The sequence below is a fragment of the Pelobates fuscus genome, chromosome 8 (genome assembly GCF_036172605.1).
Source record: "Pelobates fuscus isolate aPelFus1 chromosome 8, aPelFus1.pri, whole genome shotgun sequence".
Classification (NCBI taxonomy): Eukaryota; Metazoa; Chordata; class Amphibia; order Anura; family Pelobatidae; genus Pelobates; species Pelobates fuscus.
The window spans coordinates 81573890-81592984 of NC_086324.1; the positions used below are offsets into that span (position 1 = coordinate 81573890).

Here is a 19095-nt window from a genome sequence, read left to right on the forward strand (position 1 = left end):
AGTGCAGGGGGTCGGGGGACCAAGTGCAGGGGATGCAATCTAGATGCCTGAGTAAGGTGCTGGGGGCAGAGGAATGGCACGGAGATGCAGGGGGCCGAGTGATGACACAAAGGTGCTGGGGGCAGAGCAAGTGCAGTGGATGGTATCTGGGTGCCTGAGTAAGTTGCTAGGGGCAGAGGGATCGCATGAAGATGCTGGGGGCTGAGTGATGGCACAGAGATGCAGGGGCAGAGACATGGCACAGAGAGGCAGAGATATGTCACTGGCAGGTTGTTCGGGGGCACAGATTTCTCAGTGTCAAGCTAAAAAAATGAGAATATACTTCTCTTTAGCATGATTTACAAAATGTATGCATTTATTTGGCATTATATACCGAGTTTATGCATTTAATTTTTATTAGCATGATAAACCAAGCTATGTATTTACTGCTCATATTACGCCAATAAGCAGTAAATACATAAACTAGGTATATCATTCCAAAGAAAATTAAATACATGAACTTGGTATATCATGCCAAAGAGTAGTAAATACATAAACTAGGTATATCATTCCAATGAACAGTAAATACATTAACTTGGTATATCATGCCAAAAAGCAATAACATTATTATTTTGGTATATCGTGCCAATGAGCAGTTTCTGCATGTACTGCTTATTGGCATGATATAACAAGTTTCTGCATTTAATGTTCATTGGAATGATATCTCTAGTTTATGTATTTATTACTCATTGGCATGATATATCAAGTTTATGTATTTATTGCATGTTCTTATGTATTTATTGAATGCATGTCTTGCTCATTGGCATGATATACAAGGTTTATGCATTTAAGACATTGATAGCATTCCCATGCTGGAAAATCCTTCAAAACTCTTTTTACTAAATTGGGCCACTACATTTTTGCACCAGGCCACAATTTTCCAGCCCTCCCTTGCTTTTGTTCAATGACATATATTCCAAACGATAATACTATATAAGGCTGGTTAAAAGCAACTTTGATCCTCAAGAGAAATTGACATCTGGTCCTTTCAAGTGTGGGTTGAATGATGTACAATAGCAGGGGAGGAAATGTATTAATACAATTTAAAATATGTTCTTAACATTATGTATAACTAAACTGTTTAGTTCCACAGTACAAGGATAACATCTGATAGGACCTTTTTATCTCAGGCAAAAATACACATTTCACCATCTCCACCATGTTCTTGTTATTAAAGGACACTTTATATTATAACCATTGTAGTGGTTGTGATACTAGGAATACCCTGGTTCCATTCTGCCATTTTGCAATGGTTTGCATCTTCTCTGGTTCCTATCAAGTGCTGAACCGCACCAGCTTCTGCAGAGCTGCTTGACAATAAATGGATTCATCCAAAGCAAAACCACACTCAGTTTGGTTTTAGACAAATCATTTCATTAGGGATAACCATTTGTCTAGCGACAAAATAGCTCAACAAATCACAAAATGAACAAAAACATTTTATGAATAAAAAATGATTCATAAGAGTTTTTGTTTCAGATGAATCAATTTTTTGTCAAACAAATTAATTTGTTTAAAAATTAATGCAACAAATGCACATGTCTAGCCAATACCACATACAGTCGTCACCTATTGAACCATAAACACAGTGAAATTGGACATTCACATGATTATTATTCACATGATTATTGTATTGGACATTCACATGATTATTCAATAAATTGAGAATTCAAAGTGAATTAAAAGTGATTTGCTAATTTAAGGCATTTGAAGCCAAACTGAAAGCATAAGTGACCTAGAGAGTTTTTCCAACTTGGTTATTTAGACCTTGAAATGTAAAATTCACTTTGAACTTTAGTAAATAAGCCTGTTCGACTTAATTCAGTGGGAAAGGTATAGGCATGCGCAGCCCATTGTATAAGGGTGTGCACCCTAAAGCACAAACACACACGCCGCGTATATATATATATATATATATATATACACACACACACACACACACACACACATATATACTGCTGTGTGTGTGTGTGAGGGTGCTGTGTGTAGGTGCTTTGTGTTAGTGGGCGATGTGTGTGTTGAGCGCTGTGTGTGTGTGAAGGCGCTGTGTGTGTGTGAAGGCGCTGTGTGTGTGTGTGCGGGCGCTGGGTGTGTGCGGGCGCTGGGTGTGTGTGTGGGAGCTGGGTGTGTGTGTGAAGGCGCTGTGTGTAAAGGCGATGTGTGTGCATGCGCTGTGTGTGTGTTTGCAGGCTCTGTGTGTGTGAGGGCGCTGTGTGTGTGTGAGGGCGCTGTGTGTGTGTGAAGGTGCTGTGTGTGTGTAAGGGCGCTGTGTGTGTAAGTGTGCTGTGTCTGTAAGGGCGCTGTGTATGTAAGGGTGTGTGTGATGTTAGTGTGTGTATGTGTAAGGGTGCTGTGTGTGTAAGGGTGCTGTGTGTGTAAGGGTGCTGTTAGTGTGTGTAAGGGTGCTGTATGTGTGTGTAAGGGTGCTGTATGTGTGTGTGTGAGGGTGCTGTGTGTGTAAGGGTGATGTTTGTGTGTGTGTGTTGTATGTTTGTGTGTATTGTGTGGGGGTGGGGGGGCATTTAGTTAATATCCCCCTCCCTTTTGAAGGGAGGGGGGACCATGCTGCTGCCGTTCCTGGTGGTCCAGTGGTGAGTGAACTCTAGCCCCGCAGCCTGCGGGGCTAGAGTTCATTCTTGCGAGATCTGAGCGTTGCCACGGTAACCACGACCTCGCGAGAGGAACCCGGCGGAGCTGCTGGCAAGAGCTCCCCAGGTCCTCTCCTGCCTCCCTCCCTGCTTGTGGTTAGTTGAATGAGATCTTTTATCTCCCCCACAGGCCCATGGAGGGAGGCACATAGCGCGGGCCACGGGGATTAGGGGGTGTCCAGGCACACTCAGCACACCCCGTGCGCACGCCTATAGGGAAGGGCCAATAGTTACTCTGCATTAGATTTTTATCACGATCTGAATAGCAACTTTCTTACATAAATAAATTACAATAGGGTTCTGGAGGAACCCTTGCCCAAAAGGTAGATCCCCAAAGTTTTAAAACTACAGCTTCCATGATGCTTTGTCATTCTACAGACATTCTAGTGGTATGCAAAGAATCATGGGAGTTGTAGTTCTACAACATCGGTGGATCTACCTATCGGACCTCTCCGCCGTAAACAGTCCAGCATTACAATCCATTCCTTCCTCTATTCTATTAAAAGGAAATCAAGCAAGCAGAGATTTATGAGCACTGCTTCTGTATGGTATCACTTTGAGTTTTGACAAAATGGCTGGCAACATAATAAAGGAATCTTTACTGTATAAACTACGCAATTAAATTAAACTGATAAAGCAACATGTTGATTTAAAGGATGTTTAATATTATGTTTAATTCTCTGCTATATTTATGTATTTTTGTGTGGTCTGAAAAAATATATTGTGTATGTAGTAAATGGACCATCACACAAAAAGGTTTAACAAAGGATATACATAACTTACAATACTTTATCCAGTACTTTAATGTCCAGAGAAGTGACAATTCCCTTTTAATTAAACATATTCTTTGATCAACAGATAGCAGTTCAGGATCATCTAGAGATTGGGCCGCAGATCTGGGAATTAATTTTGTTTACACGTTTGAGTTGAGAGACAATGGAACATACGGCTTTGAGCTTCCTGAAAACCAGATTAAGCCAACCTGTGAGGAGACAACGGATGCAGTTCTGACTATTGTTGACTATCTCAATGAAAAATATTTTAACAGTGCGAACAGTCTTCTCTCTACTAACTTGTGGATAAATCTGTGTTTACCATTCATCATTGCTATATATTATTAATTATTGTTATAATTATTAATTGTGGACTATAACACATATTTTTCATGCAACAATTTCAATAAAACGTACCACAAATTAAAAAACTAAAAAAGTACACTTTTTTCTCTTGTGTAAGAAAATGGGTTTGATGTTCATATGGAAATTTCAGTAATGGAAATACCACGGTGGAATGGGGGAGAGAACGAGACACATGGAGGAGCTGAGGGGGGGGGGGCAATGAAAGAAATGGAGGGGTTTAGAGGGAATGAGACAAATGGAAGGCTTGGGGTGGGGGTATGAGAAAATGGAGGGCCTGATAGGGGATGAAACACACGGAGGGGCTCCAGCTGAGTATGAGACACATGGGGAAAAAGGAGACACATGGAGGGGCCAGGGAAAGAATGAGGCACATGGAGGGACTGGGGGAAGAGATACGTAAAGGGGCTGTGGGGGGGGGGATGAGATACATGGAAGGGCTGGGGAGGGGGGGGTGACACACAGTGGGCCCCAGGGCAATTTGTGCCCTGAGGTTTCTAGTTAGAACAGCTGTTTTGGACTATGTCTTCACTGATGCTTTGCAGCATTATGGATATACATACATTATGGGAGATGTAGTCCTCAACATCTGGAGTGTCAAAGAAGTGTCAGCAAATTTAACTATTTCCACAATCTACAAACCAATGGATGAGATTTATTAAAGTTTTAGCTTTATAAAAACTATAGCAATTGAAGATTATGCTAGCGCAGTGTACTGATAATCTTAATTTTAATAATGACAGGAAGCAAATATTTGCATTAACTTTCTTTACTAGCTCCATAGCAGCAAAGAAAAAAAACTCTTAAAGAAAGAACCAATCAGAGTGAAACAGAGGATCTATAAGCCCATGCATAGCCCATCATTTCCTCTTGATTAATGCGACATCACAAGTCCGAAAGACAATGACAAACGTGTCAGATCCAACTTGATCCGGCTTGACGTAGTTAATTCACTGTTGAGAACGGTAAGGGTTTCCAGTCTCTCCATCCTCCATAAAGCTTGTTAAACTGCAAGGAAAGAGAGACTAGTATCAGTGATACGGAATTGACCGTAGACCACAAATGTCTCATTAGATATGTGAACTCTACGTTATTCCTATACGTCTTGTCCTTAGAATACTATCGATCTAATTAAACTACAGTATAAAGACAACAACACTCCCCGTCCTACAGCCCTTTGAAACCTAAATACAGCAAGGGTTACCATTATCCCCATGAATCGTAACTTACCTCATCATTTGGGTGGGAACATCAAGAGAAAAGGGGGGGAAATATTTGCCTCCTGTCATTATTAAAATTAAGATTATCAGTACACTGCGCTAGCATAATCTTCAATTTTATAACATGACAGGAGGCTTCATATTTGCCTTTTTAACGCTTAGGCAGAAGGGAGAATGCGGCATTAGACGACTGTCGGAAGTAAAAGGTCCGGAATGTTGATTCGCGAGACCAGTCCGCTGCTTGGAGAATATCTGCCAATGGTGCACCTGGCAAAAAAGCTGACGATGCCGCCGCTCCTCTTACGGAGTGCGCTCCGAAGGACGGTTCCATCTAACCCATCTGGATAGTGTGGTTTAACGTATGATATCAGTAGTTGTCGAGAGTTTGGTCGGCGTAGTGTCTCCGTTGTCTCCATATATGTTCTCAATGCCCTAACCACACAAAGTTGAGGTTCCGATGTAAAGAACGGGTAGAATATTGACTTCGAATCAGTCTTGGTTCTCCGGGAGATTTGGAACGTAACCCCATCCGGGCCAATAGTAAAGGCATCCGCATCAAACGCCCGTACATCTGAGACCCGGCGAAATGAGACCAGGCTCAGTAGAAAGGTGAATTTCGCTGTCAGCTGTTTCAAGGATAGGTGTTCATTTGAGGGCCATTCCTTCAGGAATCTAAGTACCATATCCACATCCCAGAGATGCTGATATTTTGGTTTTGGAGGGCGTCTCATTTTAATCCCCCATAGCAGTCGGCAAACCAAAGGATCCTGTCCGATTGCTCTCTCCTGGGATGGAACGTGAGCTGCAGATATAGCTGACCTGAGGACATTGATGGTGCGATATGATTTACCTTCTGCGAAGATGGATGAGAGGAAATTCAGTATCTCGGGTACAGGAGCCGTAAAGGGATCCAAACTCCGTCCCACGCACCAATTGGACCAAGTTCTCCATGCCGATAGGTAGCTTCTTCTAGTTCCCGGGGCCCCTGAATCCCACAGTAGGTCCCTAGTTGTAGCCGATAGCCCGTGGGTGTCCCATGCGCCACCAGAGGTAGGCGATCGTCCAGAAGCATGGGGTGTGGGTTGCCCAGTGGATCCCTGAGCAGGTATGGGTCGCTCGGTAGGAGGAGTGGATCGTTGCACGATAATTCGAGTAGGTCGGGGAAGTAGGTCGGCTGGCTCTGCCATAATAGTGTCAATAGTGTTAGCGTCACTTCCCGTTGTCGAATGTGATGAAGCACTCTCGCAATCATTGCGAATGGAGGGAAGGCATACGCCCCCTGTCTGGGCCAATGTTGGGTGAATGCATCCACCGCTACGCACTCCGGGTCCGGGAGCCAGCTGTAAAATCTCTGCAGTTGACGGTTGTTGCGTGATGCGAAGAGGTCGAGGGTGAACGGTCCCCTCTGTTCGTCCAGGCGAGCGAATACCTGTGTGCTCAATTGCCAATCGCTGGCGTCTCTCCAGTGTCATGAGTACCAGTCCGCGGTGAGGTTCGATTCCCCTGGTAGGTGCTCGGCCTTGATCGAGATGTTGCGCAGGAGGCAATAGTCGAAGATCTCTTTCGTCAGATTGGCAAGTGTTTGGGAGCTAGTGTTTGGGAGTCCCTCCCAGGTGGTTGATGTAGCGTACCGCGGAAAAGTTGTCCATCCGCAGTAAGATACAGCAATTGGATTGTCCTTTTGCCAGGCTGCGAATGGCGAAGGATCCGGCTAAAAGCTCCAGACCGTTGATCTGACGAAAATGGTTCAACCATTCCATGCCTGCATGCAGTTGAGCCACCATTCGAGTTCCTGGTGGACCTCGTCCGTCAGGGGAACCGGTTGGTTATATGTGGGGTTTTGCCTGAGGAAGCGGGTTTTCAACCGTTGCATGGCCCGATAGTGTAGTGGTCCCGGAAATATGGCCTGGATGGAGGAGGAAAGAAGACCCACGATCCGTGCTAGTTGTCGGAGGGGAATGGATTCGAGTTTGAGGATGTTGCGTAGCTCCTTCCTGATGGCCGTCACTTTGTTCTTCGGCAAGTGGAGAGTGCAGGATCTGGAGTCTATGTCGAAGCCCAGGAATTGAATTGTGCACGTGGGAGTCAACGCAGATTTTTCCTTGTTGACAATAAATCCCAGAGATTCTATCAATTGAATCGTGTATTCGGTGTGTCGTGAGGCCTTGACGCTTGTTGCAGAATATGAGTATATCGTCTAAATAGATGATACATCTGATGCCTTGAGCCCTGAGGTGGGCCACCACCGGTTTCAGCATTTTTGTGAAGCACCAGGGGGCTGAGCTGAGGCCGAAAGGGAGGCAGGTGAATTGCCACGGAGATCCGTGCCATAGGAAACGAAGGAGTGGACGGCTGTCTATGTGAATAGGGATCGATAGGTATGCGTCTTTGAGATCCAGACGTGTAAACCAGTCCCTTTCTTGTAATAAATCCCTCAGAAGATGGATGCCTTCCATCTTGAAATGGCGATAGACTACGTGGGCATTCAGGTCAAGTAAGTTGATCACCGGTCAGAAGTCTCCGGTCTTTTTTTCGCACGAGGAACATGTTGCTGAAGTAACCCCCCGGGGTGTGTGCCGGCTGTATCGCGCCCTTTTTGAGGAGGTCGCCTAATTCCAACTCTATAAGTTGGCAGTCCGTGGTGGTGAAGCATAGGGGCCGTGGAGGCCCGTGTTGCACGGGGCGTGATTGCAGTTCGATGCGGTAGCCCCTGACCGTCTGCAACACCCATGCGTCCGAGGTGAGGCCTGCCCAATTCTGGGAAAAAAAGAGAAACACGGCCGGCAGTCATGGTTATTAAAGACATAGGTGTGTTTGGTTTCCTTACCTGTGGGAAATCTTGCGTGGGTACGTCCGCGGGCTCCCCGGCCTCTATCCGTTCCCCTTTGGAAGTGGGAGTAGGATTGCCTCGTTCCCGAGTCCGTATAGGAAAGTTGCGGGTGGAGGTCCAGTGCGGGGGCCTGATGGCCAGAAGCGGCTGGTGGCCCGGCCCCGCTGCCGACCAGCCCTTGAAAAAACACCCCTGGAGGGGTTGCCTCTGAAGACCTTTCTCATAGAGGTACGAGCCTTGTTTAGGGACGTGAAAACATTCACGTGTTTATTGAGCTCCTTCATAAATGCCTCTCCAAAAAGTTTGCCCTGTGCCTGGGGGCCTAATTCTTTTACCCCAAGGTCGGCCAGCTTTGGGTCAATTTTGAATAGTGCTGCGCGGCGCCGTTCTGTTGAGAGGGCCGCATTCGTATTCCCCAGGAAGCAGAAGCCCCGCTGGGTCCATTCTCTAATATCATGCGCCCAATTGCGCACCATGTCCGCGGTAAAGGAGTCCGCTCTGGTATAGGCGTCATCAGCCAAATACATCACTCAGGCTAGCGGCCCCATCGCATCCAGGAGCTTGTCTTGCGCCCCTTTAAAGCTCCGTTCGATCCCCCTGCGTGGATCGCGACCACCTCTTTCCATGAACTTCAGCATGAGCTGATCAAACTCTGGCGTAAACGCCACCTTGTCTGGCAGGGAAGGTCTAGGGCACTCAGCCCGCATCCTCTTACGGACGTGCTTCTTGAGCGGTTTCCGAATCCAGAAGTGCATAAACTTCACAAGGTGGTCGGGTGCAGCCCACTCCCCGGAGCGGGGGTGGCGTATATTCCTGGGATCAAACATGCGTTGTCCCGTAGTATCCAGGAAGGTCTCTTGCTCCTGGCTAGCAGATGTCGTGGAAGACTCTGCCGACCCTTTCCTCTGGGGCTCACCCAGGAAAGTCTCTGTGACATAGGCGTTGGATCCCCAACCGCCGTCGTCAGAATCCGAAGCCTTTGCCTGCCACTCATCCAGGACGGACAGGGTATGGGGCATCTCTTCTTCCTCCGAGGCGTCGTCGGGAATGTTTTAGGCACGGGTGTTACCTGTGCATGGCGCTTGAGAGGCGCTTTGCCCTTTTTCGGGCCTTCCGAGACCCTTCGCCCTTCCAGTGGCGTTTCGCCGGGCGCTGTCTCTCTTGGGAGGAATCGTCAGAGTCACCGGAATCGTCTCTGGGGCGACTAGATTTGCCAGGCGGCTTCAGGGTATCAGAGGCCGTCGGGAGCACCATTGCCATGGCTTTTCCAAGCGATGCGGCTACAGCCGCATTAATCATGGCTTGCATCTGATCCGCGGAAATCTGTGTCTCCTTTTCCATTATGTTAACTAGCTGGCAGGCACAGGTTGGAGAGGTATGGGGACTGTATGGGAGGGTATGAATAAGAGGCCGTCGGCCGTCTAGGTTATAACGCTTAGTAACGTGGAAGGCGGACTCACACTGGGGCTCACCCAGGAAAAGAGGGGAATTGCTATAGCAAAATTCCCGCAAGCAGCACTGGTATGGGGGGCTCACCCCGTGCCAGAATACTAGTATAAAACTTACTGGCAATTCCACTCCCTAAGGGTTGATACACCCAAAATACACGCACGTTACACGTTGTGTAACGTGCGAACGGAGGAGAGGCAGCACTAGGAGGGCGGCTTTAGAGAGGCAGCCCTACGTCCACAGAGCCCTGCCTGACTGCAGGGCTGGAAAGAAACCTCCGTTCACGCTTGTAACGCGCGAACGGAGAAGAGGCAGCGCTGGGAGGGCGGCTGTACAGAGGTAGCCCTGAATGTGTGCGCTGCCTCCCTTAACTTGCCCGGATCCCTTCACACAGCAGTCTGTGTGAGCAGGACGGGCAAGAGGAACATAAAGGTAGCGAACGTTTCCACCAAGGACAATGTATTATAAACTACAGTCACACAAGCTAAAACCTTTCTAGATCTTTATATCACATTGCACTAGAGTTCTACTCTGCCATATTCCAGGATTTATCTGTACTATGTACCAAAACATTACCCAAAAATTTAGCAATATGAGAAAAAAAGGATTCTGACACGTACCTCAGTGCAGCATTCTTCGTTTCCAATGCCAATACTGTTTTTGACATATGTGCTGGCTTTTTTTTCTCCTTTTTCTATCTGTTACAAGAGAAATTATCTGTTAATTTGACACATAAAAAGTTGCATGCAGTCTGGATGTTAATTGTGACCCATTTAAAATTTTAGGTTATTCACACGGACAAAATCTGGTGAAAATTACCAAATTCTGCAATGGTAATTCTAATATTTACTACAGCCAAATATGGTCAGAGTTTGGCATGCTGACATCTTCAAAGGAGAGCACAGGAGAATCAGCGCTCGAAAGGAGGTAAGTAATCATATTTAATCTACAGGGTTATTTACTAGTGAGCATTCAAAGTGAATTTTATTAGTCAAACTGGACAAATTCTCTAAGCCAGCTCTTTTTTGAGTTCAGCTACTCTGGTCTTAAATTTGAAATTCAATTTTAAAACTCAATTTAGTGAATACCCCAGTTTGTTTTTTGTTTTTCTTTTTTAAAACAAAGGAGGGTGGACAAAGAGATGTGGACAGAATGGCTCCTATAGTTCCAAAAAAACTATTGTTATTTTCAGGACTATATTTTCCCTTCAAAGATATCAGGTGTTCCTTTTCTCTTTTTTCATTTGTGTTTGCCTAAACAACATTTTATTTTATATTATGGTTAGTAATAGGTAGATTTTTTTTTTCAAGGGTTAGTGTTGCATAAGAGAATAGCATGCAGTCCATTAAGTACACAGTATAACATTGTCAATTATATTACCTATCTATTTCCAAAGTCCTAAACCCCACGTGGAACAGGAATCAGGACAAACAGATAAAGAGTATAAAAGAACATCTTCAAAGCAATGCTAAAGAGTTTATTACTAGTTACATAGTTACATATAGTTACATAGTTACATAGCTGAAAAGAGACTTGCGTCCATCAAGTTCAGCCTTCCTCACATTTGTTTTTTGCTGTTGATCCAAAAGAAGGCAAAAAAACCCAGTTTGAAGCACAATTTTGCAACAAGCTAGGAAAAAAAATCCTTCTTGACCCCAGAATGGCAGTCAGATTTATCCTTGGATCAAGCAGTTATTACCCTACATTGTAAGATTATATCCTTGAATATTCTGTTTTTGCAAGTATGCATCTAGTAGCTGTTTGAACATCTGTATGGACTCTGATAAAACCACTTCTTCAGGCAGAGAATTCCACATCCTGATTGTTCTTGCAGTAAAAAAAACCCTTTCCTTTGCCTTAGATGAAATCTTCTTTCTTCCAGTCTAAACGCATGACCTTGTGTCCTATGTAAAGTCCGGTTTGTGAATAGAATTCCACACAATGGTTTGTATTGGCCCCGAATATATTTGTATAATGTTATCATATCCCCTCTCAGGCGACGTTTTTCTAAACTAAATAGGTTTAAATTTGTTAACCTTTCTTCATAGCTGATATGTTCCATTCCTTTTATTAATTTTGTAGCCCGCCTCTGCACTTTTTCTAGTGCCATAATATCCTTCTTTAGAACAGGTGCCAAAAATTGCACAGCATATTCAATATGTGGTGTTACCAGTGATTTATAAAGAGGCCCGAGAATGAATGCCCTTTTTCATGCATGACAATACCTTACTGGCCTTGGCCACTGCTGATTGACATTGCACATTGTTGCATAGTTTGTTGTCTATAACAATTCCCAAGTCCTTTTCGTGTGTTGTTATCCCTAATTCGCTTCCAATAAGGGTATACGTTGCTTGTGTATTATTTACGCCGAAGTGCATAACTTTTCATTTTTCAACATTAAATTTCATCTGCCATTTGAGTGCCCAGTCCCCCAGTCTATCTAAATTTCTTGCTCACATTGTATTATTTTACAGTTTTGTGTCATCTGCAAACACTGAAACATGACTTTCAATGCTGTCTTCAAAATCATTTATAAGTTAAATAGAAGGGGTCCCAGAACAGACCCCTGAGGGACACCACTTGCCACCTCTGTCCATCTTGAACATTTACCATTAATGACAACTCTTTGTACTCTGTTTTTAAGCCAATGTTCTACCCAAGAACAAGCATTTTCATCTAGACCGATTTCCTTGAGTTTGAACACTAATCTATTGTGTGGAACTGTATCAAATGCCTTGGCAAAATCCAACTAGATCACATCCACTGCAACACCCTGATCTATACTTCTACTTATTTCTTCGTAGAACGCAATCAAGTTAGTTTGACATGACCTGTGCTTCATAAAACCGTGCAGATTTTTGCTGATAACCATGTTCTTCTCAAGGAATTCTTGATTATTATCCCTTAATAACCTTTCACATATTTTCCCAGCCACAAAACTTAAGATCACAGGTCTATAATTTCCAGGCAAGGATTTTGAACCCTTTTTGAATATAGGAACCACATCTGCCTTCCTTCAATCCTCCGGAACATTTCCTGAAAGAAAAGAATCTTGAAAGATTAAAAACAGAGATTCACATATTTCTACACTTAGTTCCTTAAGTACTCGTGGATGGATACCGTCAGGCCCTGGAGCTTTGTTTATATTAACTTTCTTTAGTTGCTGCAGCACCTTGTCTTGAGTTAACCAATTACAATTATTCTGCAAGTTTTTAGTAGCAATCATTTGCACATCTATTGCCATGGGTTCTTCCTTATTATATACGGAGGAGAAATAGTTATTTAAAATTCCTAACTTTTCCTGGTCTTCATTAACTAACACCCCCATTTCAGTTTTTAGTGTACCTACACTTTCATTTTTTTTTTTTTTTTTTTAGAATTTATGTACTTAAAAAAAGCTTTGGGGTTGGTTTTGCTCTCTTTAGCTATCATTTTTTCATTTTGAAGTTTAGCAAGTCTAATTGCCTTTTTGCACGCATTATTTGCTTCCTTATATCTTTTATAAGATGCATCTGATTTGTCAGATTTAAATGCTTTAAATGCCCTTTTCTTATTTTTAATCTCTTGTTTTACTTCTCTACTAAGCCACATTGGTTTTAATGTGTTTCTTTTATATTTATTTCCCAATGGTACATACTGAGAAATGAGAAATTAGACATGTGCAATTCGTTTCGGTCCGAATTAAAATTCGGCCGAATTTCAGGTAATTCGGACATTCGGGTGCTTCCGAATTTCCAAATAATTGAATTGCCGAAGTGCCGAAGTGCAGAATTGCTGAAGTCCTGAAGTGCCGAAATTACCGAATTTCCGAAGTGTAGTAGTGCCGAATTGCTGAAGTGCCGAAGTTCCGAAGTTGACGAAGTTCCAAGGTGTCAAAGTGCCGAAGTTCCGAAGCACAGTATTGCCTAAGTACGAATATACTTACCCAGTGAAAGAAGAATGTTACACTGTATACAATTTCAAATAAAAAGTATACAAACATAGACAGGATTCATCTGTAAGCATTTGCAACACTTACAACAATCAAGTAACATACATTCATATAAAATGTAAGTTACTTAGCCAGTCAGTGTAATGACAGGAATGAATAAGTAGATAACTCCCTAATTCCCATGGTATTAGGGAGCTATCTACTAAAAGGCTGAAAGACCTAAATTGGTCTTTCAGCCAAATTTACTAATCCTAAGTAAAGATTACTTAGTATTAGTAAATTATGCCCCTACTCGCTATACCGTGAGTAGGGGCATATCTATTAAACAGTGAGCAGCCCGTGGCTGCTCACTGTTAAAAAAAATAAAAAAGGGTCCCCCTCCCTGAACGGGTGGGGTCCCTAAAGTAAAAAAAGGGGGGAGGACCTATTGTCCTCCCCACCGGCCCCCACCCCTGAGCGGCGGGTGGGGGCCCTAAAGTAAAAAAAGGGGTGAGGACCTAATGTCCTCCCCCCTGGCCCCCACCCCTGAGCGGTGGGTGGGGGCCCTAAACAAGAATAAGGGGGGGAAACCTAATGTCCTCCCCCCTGGCCCCCACTCCTGAGCGGTGGGTGAGGGCCATAAACACAAATTGGGAGCGGGACCTAATGTCCTACCCCCTGGCCCCCACCCCTGAGCGGTGGGTGGGGGCCCTAAACAAAAATAAAGGGGAGGACCTAATGTCCTCCCCCCTGGCCCCCACCCCTGAGCAGTGGGTTGGGGCCCTAAACAAAAATAAGGGGGGGGACCTAATATCCTCCCCCCGGCCCCCACTCCTGAGCAGCGGGTGGGGGCCCTAAATACATATTTAACACCCCTCCCCCATGACTAGGGGTCCAAAAAACCCTAGTCATCCCCTCCCCCAAAAAATAAATTCCTACCTACCCCCCTCACCCTAAAAATAATGAGGGGGACCTTTAACTAAATACCTGTAAAAATAAATAAAAATAAACTTACCATTCAATGTTTTCTTTCTTCTAAAATCAAATAAATATCCATAATAACCGACGCAATAAAAAAAACGAGCGCAAAAAAAGTCCATCTTCACCCAGCGAGGGCTCCGCGCAGACTGAGCTCTGCAGGGCAGGGGAAGGCTTATAAAGCCTTGCCCCGCCCTGCAATTAGGCTCAGGGCACTCTGATTGGTGGGTTTAAGCCATCCAATCAGAATGCTCTGAAAGGTAAATGAAGAGACTGACAGGTAAGTCTCTACATTTACCTGTCACAGCACTCTGATTGGTTGGTGTGAAATCCACCAATCAGAGTGCTCTGTGTCATTTTACACAGCGTGGGAAAGTTCTTTGGAATTTTCCCACGCTGTGTAATTTGACTCATAACTCTCTGATTGCTTACTTAATCCACCAATCAGAGTGTTATGAGTCAAATTACACAGCGTGGGAAAATTCCCAAAAACTTTCCCACGCTGTGTAAAATGACACAGAGCACTCTGATTGGTGGATTTCAAACCAACCAATCAGAGTGCTGTGACAGGTAAATGTAGAGACTTACCTGTCAGTCTCTTCATTTACCTGTCAGAGCACTCTGATTGGATGGCTTAAACCCACCAATCAGAGTGCCCTGAGCCTAATTGCAGGGCGGGGCAAGGCTTTATAAGCCTTCCCCCCACCCTGCAGAGATCAGTCTGCGCGGAGCCCTCGCCGGGTGAAGATGGATTATTTTTTATTTTTTTTTATTGCGTCGGTTATTATGGATATTTATTTGGCCTTTTTTGGGGCTGAAAAAAGAAGTTTTTAGAAGAAAGAAAACATCGAACGGTAAGGGTGAGGGGGGTAGGTAGGAGTTTATTTTTTGGGGGAGGGGGTGACTAGGGGTTTGGGGACCCCTAGTAACCTGGGGGGAGTGGGGTTAAATTTTAATTTAGGGCCCCCACCCACCGCTCAGGGGTGGGGGCCAGGGGGGAGGACATTAGGTCCCCCCCTTTTTCTTGTTTAGGGCCCCCATCCACCGCTCAGGGGTGGGGGCAAGGGGGGAGGACAATAGGTCCCCCCATTTATATTTAGGGCCCCCACCTGCCGCTCAGGGATGGGGGCCAGGGGGGAGGACATTAGGTCCCCCCCATTTGTATTTAGGGCCCCCACCTGCCGCTCAGGGTTGGGGGCCAGGGGGAGGACAATAGGTCCCCCCCAGTTTGTATTTAGTGCCCCCACCCACTGCTCAGGGGTGGGGGCCAGGGGGGAGGACATTAGGTCCCCCCAATTTGTATTTAGGGCCCCCACCCACCGCTCAGGGGTGGGGGCCAGGGGGGTGGACAATAGGTCCCCCCCTTATTCTTGTTTAGGCCCCCACCCACCGCTCAGGGGTGGTGGCCAGTGGGGAGGACATTAAGTCCCCCCTTACTCTTGTTTAGGGCCCCCACCCACCGCTCAGGGGTGGGGGCCAGGGGGAGGACATTATGTCCCCCCAATTTGTATTCAGGGCCCCCACCCACCGCTCAGGGGTGGGGCCAGGGGGGAGGACAATAGGTCCTTATTCTTGTTTAGGCCCCCACCCACTGCTCAGGGGTGGGGGCCAGGGGGAGGACATTAGGTCCCCCCTACTCTTGTTTAGGGCCCCCACCCACCGCTCAGGGGTGGGGGCCATGGGGGAGGACATTAGGTCCCCCCATTTGTATTTAGGGACCCCACCTGCCGCTCAGGGGTGGGGGCCAGGGGGGAGGACTTTAGGTTTCCCCCCTTATTCTTGTTAAGGGCCCTCACCCACCGCTGAGGGGTGGGGGCCAGGGGGCAGGACATTAGGTCCCCCCCAATTTTTATTTAGGGCCCCCACCGCCACTCAGGGGTGGGGGCCGGTGGAGAGGACAATAGGTCCTCCCCACTTTTTTTACTTTAGGGCCCCCACCCGCTCAGGGAGGGGGGAACCTTTTTTTTTTTTAACAGTGAGCAGCCACAGGTTGCTCACTGTTTAATAGATATGCCCCTACTCGCGGTATTGCAAGTAGGGGTACAATTTACTAATGCTAAGTAATTTTTACTTAGTATTAGTAAATTTGGCTGAAAGACCAATTTAGGTCTTTCAGCCTTTTGGTAGATAACTCCCTAATGCCGTGGGAATTAGGGCGTTATCTACCAAGCGGCTGCAACAAAAGTCACGAAATGCCTGAGTTCCGAAGTTGCCGAAGTTCCGAAGTCTCCGAAGTGCCGAAGTTCCGAAGTGCCGAAGTTCTTTAGTGCTGAAGTGCCGAAGTGTCTAAGATCCGAAGTGCCAAAGTTGCCGAAGTTCCGAAGTGGAGAAGTTCCGAAGTGCCGAAGTTCCGAAGTGGTCAAGTGCCGAAGTGCCGAAGTTGCCTAAGTTCCGAAGTGTCGCAATGCCGAATTGCCGAAGTCCCGAATTGATGAAGTCCCGAATTTTGGAATGCCGATCCGAGACAAATATTTTCCCCATGCACATGCCTAATATTTGTTGGAAGATGATCCATTTATCCTCAGTGTTCTTTTCACTAAATAGTTTATGCCAGTCAATATATTGTAAAGCTGCCCTTAACTTATTGAACTTGGCTTTTTTAAAATTATATGTTTTAGTATACCCCATGTGCTTTTGTTTTTTTGAGTTGATTTCAAAGGACACTGTATTATGATCACTATTTCCCAAGTGCTCACCTACTTGAATGTTGGTCAAAAGATCAACGTTGTTTGTTAAAACCAGGTCCAGACAAGCGTCCATTCTAGTTGGTGCTTGTACAAGTTGTGACATGAAGGTGTCATTTAACAAGTTTAAAAACCTAATTCCCTTTGCTGAACTACTAGTCCCTCTGTCCCAATTTATGTCCGGGTATTTAAAATCTCCAATAATTAAAGTGTTACCCAGATTTGCAGCTTTCCCAATTTGCTAAAAAATACAATGATCAGCAAAGCAAAGCAAACTAATGGAATAACAAATATTATCAAGTGCATAATATTAAAAGAAAACAGTAAAAATATGAGAGTTTTTAAGTGTCATATGTGTTTTGTATGCAACATTCTATGGAATAAGATGGAATACATTTCTATGCAAGATTGTACCATCGAAAAGGCAATGAAACTGATTATTTCATGAATTTAAATATTTTAAATGTGAGATTGTTATATATACAGAACTATTTTTGACATTTATTTACATGTATTTTCACTGCTATAATTACTAATACTAATGTGTTTTAATTTTAAATATGATGGTGTTTTTAAGTATCACATGTGCTTGAATGTTAACATTCTCTTGGAACAAGATGAAATTAATCGCATTATTCACTTTCATGAAAGACTGTACAATCCAGGGGCAATAAACCCTGTCACGAAGAATTTTAAAACTTTCAAATGTGAGGATGCTATATATACGCTCTTTCTAGTGGCGCTGCTCCCCATCTTTAAAAAGCCAGGTATAAGCGGATAAAACGCACAGAGTGGCTTGCAAAGTCCACACAGTACGGCAGCTTGTGACTATTCTCCAGTCTGTGGATTACAAATCTCAGCTATCACACTTTATTTGTTTCTTTGTATCCTTGAAGGTACCCTGAGTGTATACATCCATTGATTACAGAGGATACAGTGTTGCACTGGATAGTGGGAGCAAAATCCTTCGGCTTGTATATCTCTTATCTGATTGTGGACAAATCAATTAAGGACACTTTTTATAACATATTATATTGTTTGATATTTGTGTTTCCACAGGGTTTATCTACAAAGCGTTTGCGCTTTGTAGATTAACACTTCATCTAAAAAGCGCTGGCATTTTGTTAGAATTTGGGGGAATTCCTCATGTAGAAACATAGAAACATAGAATGTGGCAGATAAGAACCATTTGGCCCATCTAGTCTGCCCAATTTTCTAAATACGTTCGTTAGTCCCTGGCCTTATCTTATAGTTAGGATAGCCTTATGCCTATCCCAGGCATGCTTAAACTCCTTACATGTTACATATCTTAGTATCATCAGCAAAAAAGACATACCTTACCATCAAGTCCTTCTGCAATATCACTAATACAAATATTAAAGAGAATGGGTACTTTCAGCAGTGCAACTTTTAAGTAATCCAATTTCTCTTGGACTCCATTTAAATTGCTCCAATTTGATAATGACTCATTTACACATATTCTAATTTAAAAAAAGTCAGTTTTTTTAACCCCTTAAGGACACATGACATGACAATCAGGAAGATTAAAGTCACCCATGATGTTATATTATTGTGTGTTATCGCGATTTTTTATAGTATCTTATATATTTTTTGCTATGGAATGATGCCCTTGGCTCATGTTGTTCCTATATAACACTGCCTTCATGTTGTCTAGTCCCATCAAATGCAAAAATTCTTGCAGCCCAATCACAAAAAAAAAAATACATTAGTTACTTACATGCCTAAAATCATTAAACTCACCCTCAAGATCTGGTTTAGATTTACAGTAAGTTTTTTTACAGTAAGTTTCTATGGACAAAGAGGACTGACCATGTATGGTCTATTTACTAAGGGAAGAGGGAAAGTCAGGTAGAGAAGACTGAGCATATCCTGTCAAACCCTTTGCTTGTTAAAAGACACTGTATGCACCCAGACCACTTCATCTTATTGAAGAGGTCTGGGTGCAGTGTCCCATCAACCTTAACCCTGAGCATGTAATTATCACAGTTTTTATAAAATGCAATAATTACCTGCTAGGTTTAACTCTCTCTCTAGTGGCTGTCTACCAGATAGCCACTAGAGTGGTCTTCTGGGCTCGAAGGCGACTTTTTGGTCACCTAAATTATGCTGGACGTCTTCAGCTATGCATGGGGACTTCCAGCGTCACCAGAATCCCCATAAGAAAGCACTGAGTAATGCTT

The 19095-nt window shown here is 44.3% G+C and overlaps 2 protein-coding genes across 2 annotated transcripts in view; both read left to right on the forward strand.

Moving 5' to 3' along the window:
- The window catches only part of LOC134571266 (carboxypeptidase O-like), a 54989-nt gene extending 51181 nt beyond the window's left edge, over positions 1-3808 (forward strand). Inside the window, exon 11 of the mRNA XM_063429437.1 lies at positions 3546-3808. Coding sequence (XP_063285507.1) covers positions 3546-3808 — 263 coding nt within the window. The remainder of the gene's footprint in view (positions 1-3545) is intronic.
- LOC134570823 (carboxypeptidase O-like) overlaps positions 1-19095 on the forward strand; it is a 467541-nt gene that overhangs the window by 161435 nt on the left and 287011 nt on the right. The window lies entirely within an intron of this gene.